The 17,480-nt window shown below is 48.1% G+C and overlaps 1 protein-coding gene across 1 annotated transcript; it reads right to left on the bottom strand.

Annotated features, from left to right (window-relative positions):
• Positions 1 to 4,803: 4,803 nt before the first annotated feature.
• On the bottom strand, positions 4,804 to 15,861 carry NOP53 (NOP53 ribosome biogenesis factor). The gene is made up of 13 exons (XM_063431302.1): positions 15,639 to 15,861; positions 12,325 to 12,389; positions 11,681 to 11,762; positions 10,317 to 10,510; positions 10,007 to 10,077; positions 9,605 to 9,700; positions 8,723 to 8,827; positions 7,765 to 7,923; positions 6,400 to 6,575; positions 5,789 to 5,855; positions 5,582 to 5,658; positions 5,264 to 5,320; positions 4,804 to 5,122 (listed from the first exon to the last, which is right to left on the bottom strand). Exons 1-13 carry the CDS (start codon positions 15,830 to 15,832, stop codon positions 5,116 to 5,118), a joined length of 1,350 nt encoding a protein of 449 aa, XP_063287372.1. The 5' UTR covers positions 15,833 to 15,861; the 3' UTR covers positions 4,804 to 5,115.
• Between the last annotated feature and the right edge of the window lie 1,619 nt (positions 15,862 to 17,480).

The following is a 17,480-nucleotide window of genomic DNA, read 5'->3' as shown; positions in this document are numbered from 1 at the left end:
GAAGCCATACGCCAAGGCAGTGACATTGATTAATGCAGAATTAATGGCTAATAAAGGGAGGTGTTTAAAAACTCCTGCGACTGTTATTTCTCCCCCCTAATTATTAAACACTCTTGAGAATCCCTGCCTAGCCCTACATCTGTCCACAAACCACACATGACCTCGGAAAAAAATAAAAATCTGTATTTATTTCCATCCCTTACTATAGCAGCTGACAGAAAAACAAGGCAATAGGTCTGAGCCATCAATGTAACGACGCGTTAACCCTTTGGGAAGCAGCGGATGAGATACAAATGAAATGACAGTCATAACTCCTATTATCATATTCACAGACATAAAGAGCAGACCACACTGCTGACACTCAAGGCGTTAATGTGTCCTAAGGGTTAATTATAAAATCTCTTTCCAGTAATTCACTCTGTGCCATATTTCACTCCCTCCCCCAACAGCCCAAAGCATTTTTAGGGGAACGGATAATGGGGGTAAATGCTATTATTTGACGTTTCAAGTTAATCAATCCGGGAGAATGTTGTTGTCCATTTGAATGTATCGTAACTTGATGTTGTTATTGATTTTCCTGCATGTGCAAAGCATGTTGTGATTGTTTAAACACCGTTTTAAATCCCAGACCAAACCCTAAAGGGTTACCCATGTGATCCCTGGCTCAGCCGAGTCAATATGTATTAAGGCAAGCGTAGATAGGACAGCGCTGGTACTTTAAATCCCACTGAAGACAGACTACATGAAAAATGGATGCAGTCATGTTCTGTGCTTTGATTTCGGAAATCTTTTCTGGCCTCCAATATCCTGCACGCTTAATCCAACACAAATTACCCATAAGCAATGGCTCTACCAGGAACTCAGAGATGGTACAGCCCTCACCAGAGCAAGCATTATCAGGTATAGGCTTATCAGCACATATATAGAACAGTAGAATATTAAAGGGACACTATCTGTAAAATATTAAAGGGACACCATAAGTATAATATTAAGACTATAGTCAGCTTAATGCCAGTCTGTAAAGTACATAGTTTACATATTTTCTTGGTTGAATGTTAAGTAATGGGACAGCTGCTGGGTTTAGCATTCAGTCTACGGGGAGCTGCAGGACTCGGGTCTAGGAAGAGTTGCAGGATTCAATTTACAGATGAGCTGAAAGCTTCTGTATTTAGTATGGTAAGATCAGGATTCTGATTCCAGACTATGGAGAGCTGAAGTGTTCAGCATTAAGTCTATAAGGAGCTGCACGGTTCACTTCAGGGATTGCTGCAGGGTTCAACGTTCAGTCTGTGGAGAGCTGCAGGGTTTAGTCCTCAGTCTGTGCAGAGTTGCAGGTTTCAAATTCTAAAGGGTTCAGTGTTCCATCTATGAAGAATTATATTGTGCAGCGCACAATCTAAAGGATTCAGTGCGCAGTCTATAAAGATCTATAGGGTTCAGCTGCAGGATTCAGTGCACGGGGGGGGACTGATGGTTCAGGTTGTCTGTGGGTAAGTGCAGGATCCAGCTACAAGTCTATGGAGAGTGCAGTGGGCCATTAAATTACAAACCTGACACTGCTGGGTTTGCTCCTGCCATTTATATTGATGACACCGAATCTGCTAGAACTGGGTCTGAACTCAATTAGAATATCCCAAACGAGTGTCCTTTTTCTGTTTTATTGAAAGTCGCCCTCTCCTTACACAGAAATCTGATGATAAAAGTATACTCACAGTGTAGCTCTTAATGATGGAACATACCAAGTCACAGGGTTCATGCCTCCAAAAATAATATTTGTAAACCCATCACCATCCATGATTAAAATACCTAGAAACAACGTCCGATAGGAATACATTAACACTGCTCACTAGACATTCACCGAGCAGCTGGTGTGAATCTCACAGGAACATGTCAACATTTAATAGGGATGGGGGGCTGTGAAGAGAAGACTTGGAAGCTCAGGAATATTGACAAAAACAATGAGTGAATTTTTGTCTGTTTTTTACTGCCTGCTACCCAGCACAGGCATTTTCTGCTTTCTTTATCCTCAATTTAAAGGAATCCAATATTGACAGATGACACTTTATTGCAAGGAGGTAACGATTCCTTCTAGAGAAGCCAGAGATTACATCACTGTACAGCTTGCTGGCAACAGGGTGAAAATGTTTAACAAGCCCTGATTTGTGCACCATTTATGGTTTCCGCTAAAAGGAATCACCACTTGTAAGCATGCTGCTTGATCTGACGTAATAATGATCTGATAATCTGTTACCTGTTTATGCACCCAAAGTGGGTGTGGGGGGTGGGGAAATCTGGCTGCTCTCCCAACTACTTTTCAACGTAAAAAATCTCAAACCTCAGGACATTATAACAGATTTTCTGCACTCTGTACAGTTCAACGGTGCTTCAACCTGCCTCAGCAACCCTTCAACCACATCCAACGCTCATTAAGATCAGCTTAAACCATGGAACACATGCTGAGAACAGAATGCGGACATTTCGCTAAAACAAATTGTTGTACTGTCAGCACGTTAAGACTGGCTGCACTATTGTCTGGTGCTAAAATGGTTAATAAAAAGTGAAAAGAGAAAAAGTGCACTGTGTGTGTTATTCAAAACGAGCTTCAACTATATCAAATCTATAGGGAAATTAATTGTTTGTATGCAGAGACTTAAAGATCTCACAGTGGATCACTAGTCACCCTGCAACAGGAAGGAATGACTATCCTAAAGCTCCGTCTGTCTGGATCACCCTGCAGTGGGAGGGACAGACTGTCTCCCTTAAGGGACACTCCAGGCACCCAGACCACTTGTGCCCATTGGAGTGGTCTGGGTGCCAACTCCCACTACCCATAAACTGCAATATTTACCTTGCAGGGTTAAGTCCTCTTCTAGTGACTGTCTACTTCCATATTCATAGAACACGAAAAGTGTGTTATAACAACGCTGGACGTCCTCACGCTATATGAGGACCTCCAGCCTCGCCGAATTCCCATAGGAAAGCATTATTCAATGCTTTCCTATGGGGAGGAGCCTGACCCAGCACCAAGGGACATTGACGCTGGATACAGGTAAGTCACTGAAGAGGTTTTAACCCCTTCAGCAACTTGGGATGGGACCTACAGTGCCAGGAAAACAGTTTGTGTCCCATAGCTCCTTCTGTCTGTGTCACCCTGCAGTGGGAGGGACCGACTGTGTCCCATAGCTCCTTCATTCTGTGTCACCCTGCAGTGGCAGGGACTCCATGTGCCAGAGCTTCCTGCTGTCTGTGTCACACTGCTATGGGAGGGACAGACTCACATAGCCACTGAATGTTTCCCCTGCAGCTAACAGCTCTCCCACCCACTGGTTTCCATGTAATGTGGTCTGTGATAATCACACTGTGTTGGAGTTTGACTGAAGCAAGGCAGGAAAAAGTGGTGCTCCCTGCTGACATTTCATTTACTGCTGTTAGCCATACCAAATATTAGGTCATGTGTATGCAGCACAGAGTTAAAGTTCTACATTACAATAAACTGATCACAAGTTTAGCCATAAAGTGCCAATTCCTAAATCCATCCAGGGTAAAACAAGGTGGTTATAATAGTTCAAGGCAGAGATGGCGTGCTTGCGTTCATCCCATGGCTCGTTCTGCCTGCCAGCTAAACTTAGAATGAATAAAGCATAGACATACAAATGTACAAATTCACCGTTTCTATTTTTAATCCAAAAGCAACCACCGAGGACACGCTAAAGGCCTAAGAGACAGAGACAAAGAAAAACGCATTAAATCTATGAATAATACATGGCAGAGCGCCAGAAAATCTCGCATCAGCAGCCAATCAACCAATGAGGCATACGGTAAGTCCACCCAATAGCCCAGAGCCTTTATGCAATTGCAGTCTACAATGTCCCAAGATCAGAGCTGAATTATTCCGTCACAACTAAAACGGCAGGAAGGTTAGAAATATGCAGGATCAGTATAGAATAAATGATATCTAATCAGCTGCCTCGCTCCAATCCATTACACAGCCTCTCTGCAAAGTACACAAGCATCTGTAGGGGAATCAGGCCTATTATTCCCTCAAACAGACTCTCTGCAGAGGACCTGACTGGCTGTAGGGGAATCAGGCCTGTCGAACCATAAAAAGGCACACCCACAGGTAGAACCCGGTACTGAAGGAACCAGCGGGCCTTGAATAGAATGAAGAGATAACGGACAGAATGGCAGCAAGCTGTGAGGGGAGATTAGTCATTTGCAGGTTTAATTATAAAGAAGCCAAAAAGCCATTTATAACCAACAGGAAAGGAACAGGAGGGTTCGGTGCAGTGAAACTCTTGCAGAGTATGTTGTGTTATAGTGCTAGCGGTTTCCCTTTAAAAAAGGTTGAGTCATTACTTTGATAAACTAGCAAATATAAAACAATAATACAGCAAGTTACACAAAACAGACTACAAAGCAAATATTTATACCAGGTCTCCCATCCCACCAGTGAGTTCACCCTAGAAAGTAGAAATCCACCCGAGTGCACGTGGTCATTCCAGGCTGGCCGGGGCCAGTAAAATAATGCCTGGCTAGGAACGTTATAATAACGGCATTCCTCAATACCTGGCATGATACCAGGAGAATGACTGTGCAGCCTTAAAATGATGCAAGACTGCAGAGTATGACATCATTACAAGTGACAATGGAACACACAATGAATAAGGTGGTTTAATAGCCAGAGGCTTGCTTGGCTCCAAACCGAGTAAGCTCAATGAAAATGTGAGAGAACCTTTTACCCCCCCCCCCCCCCCCCTCCGTAAATAAAAATCCCTCACTCCCAGCTTTTTTCTTAACAGTCCGTAAGAATATCAGTGACATCTTTACCAGTTACATAATCACAGAAAACATCCACAACGGCTTTTATAAAGCAGTCAGTACATCTCATGCCTGAAAACAGCATCTTTGTATTGTGGAAAATCAGATTAATATTCAGTCTCCAACAGATCGATAGCGGATGCACCAGGCCGGTGACAAAATCCAACGCTGGTCTTTCTTTACACATTGTTCACCATTATCAGCCCCGGAGCATTTTAGATCTTGATAATCAGCTACAACAGCCCCAAGGTAGGGGCCACAGACTGGAAGAAGGGACAGCGGCAATCCTGAGAAGGATTATAACCTGTGTATAAGAAGAACACGGTCATACAAGACAGCATCGGACAAGTAGCTACGTCATACCGCTAGCAAAACAAACACGTTAATTTCCTGCGGTACATCCAGAATCCCGCACAATCCTCATACACCCACACACACAACTTACACGACTTCGCGAAAAGCTCGTTTCTCCACGTATTTCACCTTCAGCTTTCTCTTGAACCTGAATAAAAGATACAGAATAATTGAAACATGTCTGGAAAGCATTGCACGCGTTCCACATTCCACAGGGTAAAAGGTTTACGTTATTCCGGTGAGTCTAAATATAGGGCCTGTACCTTAGTATTACTGGCAATTATAATAACGCCAACATATACCGGAGTGATATAGTATATATAAACCTCCTACGAATGTCATCATCCGGCACTAAGAATCAGCCATCACATAAAAGGGGCCCCCCTGCTAAAATTTGGGAAGCACTTACTTTGCTCTCTCCCGAGGCTCAATAAGATTTCTTTTCTGGAAACTCTTGAAGCGGTCTTTTGCAATGCTACCTTCCGGCTTCATAGAGAAAATAAATAATAGATCTTTATTACAAACAGCTTGATCAGCAAGGAAAGAAACTACCAACACTCAAAATTATTCAAACACATTTCATGCAGACAGACCCAGAGTGTGGCACCAAGTTTACCTTCAAATTGCGCAGCGTCCCAGGCAGTTCATCACTCAGGAGCACATCTACATCACCCTCCTGATACCTGGGATTTGAGAGATGAACAATCAAAACACAAAGAAAAATAAAGCAGATTATGGTGTAGACTAGTCGTTCTCTGGGAAACACCAAGATCCTGTTAAATGATTATACCAATATGTAACCATTGGTTACATTCTGGAGCACATTTTGAAAGCATTCCTAAACCCCCCGCTCTCCCCCCCCCAATATTTTTGTAACTCTGAAGGAAAAGCCCCATGAGCTTAGCTTTACCAATATTCATAAACAGTAATCTTTACACTAAAGCGGTTTCAGAACGTAGGATTTATCCATCCCCATCAGGTTAGTCCATTTCCTGTTATAGTATACGGATAACATCAATCCTTTCAAAGCCCTGCACTCAGAACCTGGGGATCAGGTAGCACCCCACAGCCTTATGACACCGAGTGTTGAGCTCACACTCCCAGCATGAACTGCTGCAGGTTCTCACAGCACAAGGATGGCTCTAATCACTAGAAAGTGTACATAATGTCCTGACCAGCTAACCATGAATAGAAAAGGCGAGAGTCAGCCCCTGGGCTTGCACTTACTTCAGACGGCCAAGTCGCTTTGGCTTAAAGGCAGCCGCCTTCTTTTCCTCCTCCCTTTTTTCCTTGCGGCGCTCAAACTCCGCCTGCTGCTGCGATATCTCGGCACGGATTGAGCGCAGCTGGAATAATTCCTGACCATGTTTCTTCAGGGATTTCTCTGCCTTCATCTTGACTTTCTGGCAAGGAAAACAAGAAATCTTGTATCAACGGACCAAAACTGCACAAACCAAAGCGACCAAATTCAAACAAGACAGCTGTAGGTTAAAAATGAAAATTAGAGCAAAAAGGACAATAAATTTAATTTCACACTCTGCAATGCTCAGTGCTGGGAAGAGATCACCAGCGAATGTATAGACAAAACAGGGGAACACCTTGAGAGCAGATTGAAAAGTCATGCGACAGATAAGCTGGAGTTGGCACGGTGCCCAGCTGGCACAGAATTATCCAGAATGGACGTCAGCTCTGATTCAAGGGGACTACTCCTTAACCTGGGCAGGGTGGCAGGTTTACACTAGTGGCCCTCACAAGTCTCCTCAGTTAAAAAAAAATATTTTGTCACAGAAAATTTCTTATGAAAATGGTGGGATTTCCTGGCACCCAATGCTCATGCCATCTTTCCCAAGTTCAAAAGGCATACCCTCATATGTACGAACATTCAGAGCCAGCCCTGTACAGGGTGCGAGTCTTGTGCTAGTAGGATCCAGATACACAAAATGACCGCAGCCCTCACTGTACAGCTGAACTGCCGTTTGCTGCAGCCCTTTTGCTTATCACCAAGGGGGGTACAAAATTGGTCGTTAGGTGCTGGAGAGTTCACCATTCCTGCCAAACCGTAAAGATAGCATGCATCATAACCCCTGCAATCACGGTCGAGCTTAAAGGACTTGTATCTGTTTAACACTATGTAACTGGAATATAAATTCAGGCTCGATTTACTAAGTCAGGAGACCAGGTTTCAATTTTTCAAAACCTTCTGTACGATAGTCTCATTTAGCGATTAGGCAAATAAACAGTTACAAAATAATTAGACATGGTCTGGAGCTCTGCCTGCTTGTGTTCAGCTGCTTGATGTGCGCTCAGGAAGCAGTCAGGTGTTACTGTCCCTTTAAGGATCAAGCACTGGACACTACAGTAGAAATTCCAGCACATGATGCAGAATGATTCTGTCAGCGCCCTCAGAACCCAGGGATTGGGAAACTCCCCAAAACCCCAGGACACCCAGTGTTAACATCACATTCCCAGCATGTATTGCTGTTAATTCTCACAGCGCAAGGATGGGTCTCGTCATTGGGCAGTTAGGCAGACAGCACACTTTGATCATGTCTGACCTGGAATTTGTTTGGGGAGACTATACAAAGATCTTACCAAAATCCTGGCCTCTTTCTCCTTCTTCCTCTGTCGCTCTGTCTTCTTCTCCCTTTGTGCCATTGGGGTAGTTCCCAGCTCTTCACCTTCACCATCGTCAGGCGTGGCGTCATCGTCCGACTCCACGAGTCCCTCGCACAGTTCCTGAAATTGGCTCTCCTGCACACAGTAATCGAGACAGATTGAATCATTAAGCCATTTTACACGGAAGAACTGGATCCAGAATTAGAGCTTAAAATTATTAAAGCAAGTTCCCAACTAAACACGGAGCCAGCACGTCAAATGTTATTCCCTGCCACCGTCTTCACTCTGCACAAAGCAGCTACACAATGCACCAAGGACTCGCTGTAAATCACAAAGCATTCTGGGATTGAATGAGCAGCAAATACTCCCAATGTTACTCTGAATTGTTGGGAATTTAAAAGGAATGTCAAGTTCACTAGATTTTCAGTTCTGCAATTTTGATAAAAGGTTATAAAAAATAAAAACAGTACTTTACATTCTTGACATTTATTGAATAAACCTGCATATAAAAAGATAAGTTCATCCAGGTGTAATGTACAGATAATGAGCTTTTTAAGGTACCCAAGTATTTGGGTTTTTGCTAGAGTTACGATTAAACGCACAGCTCAGGAGCAGCCAGAGTATCTGTCTGCACTAGAAGAGTTTCACAAACATCTCATTCTGTAAACTGCAGTGGGACCCACACAGGACAGGGAGGTGGGCTACCAGGAGCCGTTAGCCACACAGGCTTCTTACAGCCAGTAAATGAGTCAGGGGGTTGGGTACAATATGTGCAGACCGTTATTGGGGCTGCCGGAAGCGGTGTTATTAGCACAGTGCTTTGTCTGTGTGATATGTCACTGCTCGCTGGCAAAAGGACCATGAAGAGCTGCCCACAGTAGACAATGATGGTGAGCAGCACTGACACACAGAGCCTCTATCCAAACACACTGACCTGTGTAGCAACTTCAGCCGCTGATGGGAGTTTCACCTGTCGCTCCAGCTTTTCCTCTTGTCTCAACCTCTTCACTTCATTCTCGTGAGCCTGGAGGAGCAGAGACTGGAAGGGGCGGAAAAAATAAATAAAAAAAAGATTATTATGATAAAACCAAAGTACCAATGGACAATGTTTTCCACTCACAATAAAAATATTCCCATACTTTATTAAGATAACCAGCGTCCTACTACTGCACCTGTCATATATACAAACACTTACACAGCACAACGGCATTAACCATCCATGATCCTAGTGCAGGCAAACCAGAATAATAAAAATGGAGAGGCTAGAAGGGTCCAAATAGTCTTAGTTTCTGGTACGAAACCAATTTATTGTCCACGAAAGTCACATGGTGAATTGTAAATTATTATTATTTTAGATTTAATTACAGGGTTATGTACTAAGCAAAACTGGTTGATACACTAAGTCTATAATTATGATATCAAATTATTTCCCTGTTTGTCCATCACTGCAGAATGTTAGCCCTATGAATATCTGACAGCGCGATGTGATGCGACGAAAGTTAGATAATACCAACACAGCAGCTAAAAGGCAATACACCCATATAATTCAAGGCACAGGCATTAATCTTAAAGGACCACTAAGGGCACGGAAAGCAGTTCATGTCAATGAAGCAGTTATGATGCCCGGAGTCCACAGACACCCGATTACCTTTTAGTGCTACGCAGTTTGTTTCAACAGTTTAACGGTAAAATGGCGTTAGGCAGAGGTCAGCTTCCACTACCATGCTCGCAAATGTGCATCAGCTGCGGACACATTCAGCCAATCACTGGCTGCCCATAGTGAGCAATGCTACAGAAACTGTTTCAGAATGTTTACCTGATGTGACTCAAACGTTGGGTTGTAGGAGGCGCCAGGATTCAGGACCTCGATGGCTGGCAGCTGTGAAGGTTTGACATTCAGTCTGCTGGGACGCTGGAAGAGAGCAAGGACCAAAATGAGAAAAAAAAAAAAAACACTTTCACATGCATTCAACATTGGCAAAAATTCTATACAACCATATAACACATTAACCTCGTCACAGGGCCATATACAGACCAATCGCCACGCTTAAATACAAAATGTGTCCTTCAATTCTACCCATAAATTGAACTCACAGCTTTTTGATCACACGGTTATTGCTTGGATCCCACAAACATTTGTGTAAGCAGACTTATTTTGCCCATTGATTGCTTTCCCTCGTAAACCCAGCTCTGGCCCATTTTCTCAGCCCAGACTGACCTTCACTTGGCCTTTCTTGGTCTGCAGACGGTGCCAGGTCTCTGGTTCTCCAGGGGAAGGTTCTAATGAATCTGAGAAAAGAAAGAGGACATAGGACTGAGAGGTTAACTGCTAAGGTGCAGACTGAGTGAAACTTTGACACGTCACTTTAATTACAACCTGAATTTTTGTTTCAGACAAGATTTTGAGCCTGACACCAGCCAGGTCACTAACAGATTTAGAACAACCCTGGTGCCTACACTGGGTTCCCACCAGACTGCAACCACCACTCAACAACCCACGGTCTACCAAGGACAAGTAGATAGCTTACCATCTTCCCAGAGATCATAAAAGCCTCTGCCAGGATTGTTATTGGCCTCTGGTTTGCAGCGGGGCCTCTTATTCCTCAGCTGTGCCTGGAGGAGCCTCTCTGATCTGGGCAAGACACCTTGTGCTGCCAACTTCTCCTCTCGTTCCAGCTTCCTCTTTAACTTGCGCCCATTGGGAACCTGATGTGAGGAGATGCTGCAATAAGGGAACAGAACAAGATACAAGGATCAGAAAAGCAGGCAGCAAAGGGCTTCACATGCCACATGTTCTCATACTGTGTAAACAGCAAGTCCCTGCGATCTCCGCCACTACGGCTATTCTTACAGAGGCGAATCATTTTCATGTAATTGGTAAATATGCTTTAAATTGACAGTGCGCACACACAAAAAGGAGAAAAGCAGTTTCAATACAAACAAAAAAATTACACACTTTTTTTTTTAAAGCAATCAAAATAATGAGGCAAGAGAGACAACATGTGCAAAACACTCCGATGAAGGACAATAAAACTTGTCCAATACTGCCCCCTACTGTACACAAATATAAGCAGTTTGTTACCTGCAGACACCATTATTGCCTAGTGTAAATAAGGGATTATTTAATGCCAGCATACAGAGTATGCTGGACACTGGCTGGGCAGATCATAGTGATTCTCTACTGAGGAGAGAGGTTATTTACTGAAGTGAGAAATGTCAAGAACCTTAAATTTAATGGCCAAGTGGAGAAATTCTCCAAATCAGCTATGCTTCCAGTTCGGCTACTTTTGTCTGAAATTAAAACTTGATGACTTCACTGTAGATGGATCTGGGATAAGATAAGGATTTACGACATTATGAAGAACATTATACACCACACACAGGTTTGGTAACCAAAGTTAACACCAACATACTAGAAATATATTTTCAATAAGCCTTAAAAAAAAAAAAAAAAAAACAGTTTTTACACTTGGAATCCCACTGGGAATAGCCAACATGATGACTGATGTTTGTAAACTAGAAATCCTATCAGGCTCTGCCAATCTAAACCCTACAGGAAGTGATCCAAAAAGTCTCAACTCATTCTGATATTTCCATTTCTCAATAGGAGAACTTTGCCTGTTGCACAAACACCAGAAAACCCAGGGGTTAGTGGGACATGTAGAAGCCCATTCACAGCTTTTATTTCCTTATAGAGAAAGTAACTCATGACTGCTGTACAGGGTTTCCAGAATATCATAAGAGCCTGTATGAGCTACTACGGACATCATGCAGGATGTAAGATCTACAAGCAGATAGCACTGAATGAAAGGAAACAAGGAGCAAATTGGCATTCCGATACTTGGAATGACTGAAAGCAGTCAAGGTGGGGAAATAAGGGTTAAATACTTACTCTTTGGGTGCAGGAACTTTGGAGTCTGGCTGAAGGATAAGGTCTATTCGGAGAGGTTTAACCTTTTTCTTGGCAGCTACATCTGGTAGATACATTGAATATAGAGTAATACATTTTAGGCACAGATGCAAAGTGTGAAACAAGCAGCAATTCAGTTTCCTATCAGAACAGTCTGTACTCCCACATGGCTTAACAAAAAGCGCAGAGTCCTGCTACAGGAACTAAGTAAGATAGGCTGTGATCACAAGGGAGATCTTCCAGAGGGGCATTAATCCCCAGATAGTGTTTAAAGGACAAGGCTGAAAGTGACCATTTCTTTAATCGAGTGTGGCACAGTATAGGAGAAAATGGGAGTAAAATCACCTTTAATACCCCAAGAGAGGGGGACCAGGGACCCAATGCTGCATTTCAGCACTATAGTGTCAGGAAGACATTTGTATAGCGTTCATTCAAACAAAAACGAGAAAATCCTACCCATTTCTGGGGGAAAGAGCATGAGATGTAACAAAACGCAATATGTGAAAACAAAAAGGAAATTTAAATTATGAGCTTTAGTATCAAGCCCACAGATGCAACATTCAGTTATAGCAAAATATACCGAGTGGACCAAACGGAAATGAAGGATGAGTTAGCATTAATCATACCTTTCTTCTTGTCACCAGTGTCTACGAAGAATAAATGGTCATCTGCCTTCTCTGAGAGCATCCCCCTGGAATGAAAGAAAAGATAATTTAACCATGTTCACAGTACGGAACTCTGGAGTAGAGATATAATGTCTAGCTAAGGACGAATCTGGAAAATATACCATGAAGGGTTAAATAAACCAATGTTACCCGGTAGGATAGAAATGTTGTGTGTCCCACGTTTCCAGATTTCAATTTAACACCAAATCATTCTGGTCATTACCCGTATATCCCTGCATTACAGTTCATGGTGCCATGATTTCACCCCCTCTGATATGCCAAGTCTATTAACAGGGCCACTCTCTGCACAAACTATGGGCATCATAATACCCACTGCTGGTACATGTTTAGCTCCCGGTGTATGTGCACCGACCCTGGAAAGGCTCTGGGTGGAATATACATTTTACCATGGGTTTGGTAGGTAGGTGGCCGTGCCCCGGGTTAGTGATAGCAGGTGGCCGTGCCCCGGGTAGGTGGTGGCTGGCAGTGATGGCGGATGTGGCTGGGGGTGGTGGGAGTAGGTAGGTGGCCGGCCGGGGGTGGTGGGAGTAGGTAGGTGGCCGGCCGGGGGTGGTGGGAGTAGGTAGGTGGCCGGCCGGGGGGGGTGGGAGTAGGTAGGTGGCCGGCCGGGGGGGGGTGGGAGTAGGTAGGTGGCCGGCCGGGGGGGGTGGGAGTAGGTAGGTGGCCGGCCGGGGGGGGTGGGAGTAGGTAGGTGGCCGGCCGGGGGGGGTGGGAGTAGGTAGGTGGCCGGCCGGGGGGGGTGGGAGTAGGTAGGTGGCCGGCCGGGGGGGGTGGGAGTAGGTAGGTGGCCGGCCGGCCGTGGTGGGAGTAGGTAGGTGGCCGGCCGGCCGTGGTGGGAGTAGGTAGGTGGCCGGCCGGCCGTGGTGGGAGTAGGTAGGTGGCCGGCTGGCCGTGGTGGGAGTAGGTAGGTGGCCGGCCGTGGTGGGAGTAGGTAGGTGGCCGGCCGTGGTGGGAGTAGGTAGGTGGCCGGCCGTGGTGGGAGTAGGTAGGTGGCCGGCCGTGGTGGGAGTAGGTAGGTGGCCGGCCGTGGTGGGAGTAGGTAGGTGGCCGGCCGTGGTGGGAGTAGGTAGGTGGCCGGCCGTGGTGGGAGTAGGTAGGTGGCCGGCCGTGGTGGGAGTAGGTAGGTGGCCGGCCGTGGTGGGAGTAGGTAGGTGGCCGGCCGTGGTGGGAGTAGGTAGGTGGCCGGCCGTGGTGGGAGTAGGTAGGTGGCCGGCCGTGGTGGGAGTAGGTAGGTGGCCGGCCGTGGTGGGAGTAGGTAGGTGGCCGGCCGTGGTGGGAGTAGGTAGGTGGCCGGCCGTGGTGGGAGTAGGTAGGTGGCCGGCCGTGGTGGGAGTAGGTAGGTGGCCGGCCGTGGTGGGAGTAGGTAGGTGGCCGGCCGTGGTGGGAGTAGGTAGGTGGCCGGCCGTGGTGGGAGTAGGTAGGTGGCCGGCCGTGGTGGGAGTAGGTAGGTGGCCGGCCGTGGTGGGAGTAGGTAGGTGGCCGGCCGTGGTGGGAGTAGGTAGGTGGCCGGCCGTGGTGGGAGTAGGTAGGTGGCCGGCCGTGGTGGGAGTAGGTAGGTGGCCGGCCGTGGTGGGAGTAGGTAGGTGGCCGGCCGTGGTGGGAGTAGGTAGGTGGCCGGCCGTGGTGGGAGTAGGTAGGTGGCCGGCCGTGGTGGGAGTAGGTAGGTGGCCGGCCGTGGTGGGAGTAGGTAGGTGGCCGGCCGTGGTGGGAGTAGGTAGGTGGCCGGCCGTGGTGGGAGTAGGTAGGTGGCCGGCCGTGGTGGGAGTAGGTAGGTGGCCGGCCGTGGTGGGAGTAGGTAGGTGGCCGGCCGTGGTGGGAGTAGGTAGGTGGCCGGCCGTGGTGGGAGTAGGTAGGTGGCCGGCCGTGGTGGGAGTAGGTAGGTGGCCGGCCGTGGTGGGAGTAGGTAGGTGGCCGGCCGTGGTGGGAGTAGGTAGGTGGCCGGCCGTGGTGGGAGTAGGTAGGTGGCCGGCCGTGGTGGGAGTAGGTAGGTGGCCGGCCGTGGTGGGAGTAGGTAGGTGGCCGGCCGTGGTGGGAGTAGGTAGGTGGCCGGCCGTGGTGGGAGTAGGTAGGTGGCCGGCCGTGGTGGGAGTAGGTAGGTGGCCGGCCGTGGTGGGAGTAGGTAGGTGGCCGGCCGTGGTGGGAGTAGGTAGGTGGCCGGCCGTGGTGGGAGTAGGTAGGTGGCCGGCCGTGGTGGGAGTAGGTAGGTGGCCGGGGGTGGTGGGAGTAGGTAGGTGGCCGGGGGTGGTGGGAGTAGGTAGGTGGCCGGGGGTGGTGGGAGTAGGTAGGTGGCCGGGGGTGGTGGGAGTAGGTAGGTGGCCGGGGGTGGTGGGAGTAGGTAGGTGGCCGGGGGTGGTGGGAGTAGGTAGGTGGCCGGGGGTGGTGGGAGTAGGTAGGTGGCCGGGGGTGGTGGGAGTAGGTAGGTGGCCGGGGGTGGTGGGAGTAGGTAGGTGGCCGGGGGTGGTGGGAGTAGGTAGGTGGCCGGGGGTGGTGGGAGTAGGTAGGTGGCCGGGGGTGGTGGGAGTAGGTAGGTGGCCGGGGGTGGTGGGAGTAGGTAGGTGGCCGGGGGTGGTGGGAGTAGGTAGGTGGCCGGGGGTGGTGGGAGTAGGTAGGTGGCCGGGGGTGGTGGGAGTAGGTAGGTGGCCGGCCGTGGTGGGAGTAGGTAGGTGGCCGGCCGTGGTGGGAGTAGGTAGGTGGCCGGCCGTGGTGGGAGTAGGTAGGTGGCCGGCCGTGGTGGGAGTAGGTAGGTGGCCGGCGGTGGTGGGAGTAGGTAGGTGGCCGGGGGTGGTGGGAGTAGGTAGGTGGCCGGGGGTGGTGGGAGTAGGTAGGTGGCCGGGGGTGGTGGGAGTAGGTAGGTGGCCGGGGGTGGTGGGAGTAGGTAGGTGGCCGGGGGTGGTGGGAGTAGGTAGGTGGCCGGGGGTGGTGGGAGTAGGTAGGTGGCCGGGGGTGGTGGGAGTAGGTAGTTGGCCGGGGGTGGTGGGAGTAGGTAGTTGGCCGGGGGTGGTGGGAGTAGGTAGGTGGCCGGGGGTGGTGGGAGTAGGTAGGTGGCCGGGGGTGGTGGGAGTAGGTAGTTGGCCGGGGGTGGTGGGAGTAGGTAGTTGGCCGGGGGTGGTGGGAGTAGGTAGGTGGCCGGGGGTGGTGGGAGTAGGTAGGTGGCTGGGGGTGGTATGAGTTGGTTGGCCGGCTGGGGGTGGTGGGAGTAGGTAGGTGGCTGGGGGTGGTGTGAGTTGGTTGGCCGGGGGTGTTGGGAGTCTCACCCCGCCGTTCTCTCCTGCAGGCGGACATCGTCCAGGAATTCCTCCACATCCCGGATGTCGCTGTGCCGGGACCAGTTCTTCTTCTTGTTGCGGTTGACCCGCTTCCTCCCGGTCTCGGACTTCCTCCCGCCTCGCGCCCCGGGAGTGAACCCCAGGAACCCAGCCAGACCCACGCGGCCAGCGGGAGCCGCCATCTTCTCACACAGCGGAAGTGACGCATTGCGCGCAGGGCAGGAAACACATCACCAGCGGCGGCCATCTTGGTACAGGCTAGAAACCGGAAGTAAGTACGCGTCCTTGAGCCCGCCCTTTCCGTTAACAGGAGATTCAAAACAAGAAAATAATGAATGCCTTTAAATCCCTAAACCAAGTAAAGGTTCCACCAACCAGGATCCTCTTATTATGGTGTTTGGAGAATGATTCATCCCATAATCCCCTGCGGCACAGTGTCATGGAGGCTTGATTGACAGCTCGGGGGGCGGGGCTATAACTGATATTTCTATAAATATTTCCCGTTATTATCCCTGTCTGTATTATCACCTGCTGCCAGTACTGTCATCATGTCAGCAGTATCCTTTAATTGTGCCATTCTTAGCATGAATAGCAGATTCCCTGGGTAAAAGAGCAGATTTTCAGGAGGGATGGGCAGATTCTCAGGGTGAATGAGCAGATTCCCTGGGTAAAAGAGCAGATTCTCAGGAGGGATGGGCAGATTCCCTGGGTAAAAGGGCAGATTCTCAGGTGGAGTCGGCAGATCTCCAGAGTGAAGGGTATATTCACATGGTGAATGGGCAGATTCTCAGGAGGTATGGGCAGATTCTCAGGTGGAGTGGGCAGATTCTCATGGTGAAGGAGCAGATTCTCAGGGGGAGTGGGCAGATTTTTAGGACGAACGGGCAGATTCCCAGAGTGAAGGGTATATGCACGTGGTGAATGGGCAGATTTTCAGGGTGAATAAATAGATTCTCAGAATGAATGGGCAGATTATAAGAGTGAAGGAGCAGATTCTCAGGGTGAAGGAGCAGATTCTCACAGTGAATGGTTCTATTCTCAGGAGGAATAAGTAGATTCTCAGAATGAATGCGCAGATTATAAGAGTGAAGGAGCAGATTCTCAGGCGGAGTTGGGTAGATACTCCGTTTCAATGAGCAGATTCTCAGAATGAATGGGCAGATTCTCAGGGTAAAGGAGCAGATTCTCAGGGTGAATGGTTCTATTCTTAGAAGGAATAAATAGATTCTCAGAATGAATGGGCAGATTATAAGAGTGAAGGAGCAGATTCTCAGAGTAAGTGAGCAGATTCTCAGGGTAAAGGAGCAGATTCTCAGGGTAAGTGAGCAGATTCTCAGGGTAAAGGAGCAGATTCTCAGGGTGAATGGTTCTATTCTCAGGAGGAATAAGTAGATTCTCAGAATGAATGGGCAGATTATAAGAGTGAAGGAGCAGATTCTCAGGGTAAGTGAGCAGATTCTCAGGGTAAGTGAGCAGATTCTCAGGGTAAGTGAGCAGATTCTCAGGGTAAAGGAGCAGATTCTCAGGGTAAATGGTTCTATTCTTAGAAGGAATAAATAGATTCTCAGAATGAATGGGCAGATTATAAGAGTGAAGGAGCAGATTCTCAGGCGGAGTGGGGTAGATACTCCGTTTCAATGAGCAGATTCTCAGAATGAATGGGCAGATTCTCAGGGTAAAGGAGCAGATTCTCAGGGTGAATGGTTCTATTCTTAGAAGGAATAAATAGATTCTCAGAATGAATGGGCAGATTATAAGAGTGAAGGAGCAGATTCTCAGGCGGAGTGGGGGCAGATAATCAGGGTAAGTGGGAAGATTCCCAGGGTGAAT

The sequence above is a fragment of the Pelobates fuscus genome, chromosome 9 (genome assembly GCF_036172605.1).
Source record: "Pelobates fuscus isolate aPelFus1 chromosome 9, aPelFus1.pri, whole genome shotgun sequence".
Classification (NCBI taxonomy): domain Eukaryota; kingdom Metazoa; phylum Chordata; class Amphibia; order Anura; family Pelobatidae; genus Pelobates; species Pelobates fuscus.
This window is presented reverse-complemented; position numbering and strand designations above follow the sequence as displayed.

Bases quoted from the DNA above. Each gene is read 5' to 3' on its own strand.
- NOP53 (XM_063431302.1), bottom strand. From the start codon at position 15,832: ATGGCGGCTCCCGCTGGCCGCGTGGGTCTGGCTGGGTTCCTGGGGTTC. The intron at 11,763-12,324 runs GTATGATTAATG...TGTATCTACCAG, and splicing joins CACTGGTGACAAGAAGAAAG to ATGTAGCTGCCAAGAAAAAG. The intron at 7,924-8,722 runs GTCAGTGTGTTT...TACTGTGTGCAG, and splicing joins CGGCTGAAGTTGCTACACAG to GAGAGCCAATTTCAGGAACT.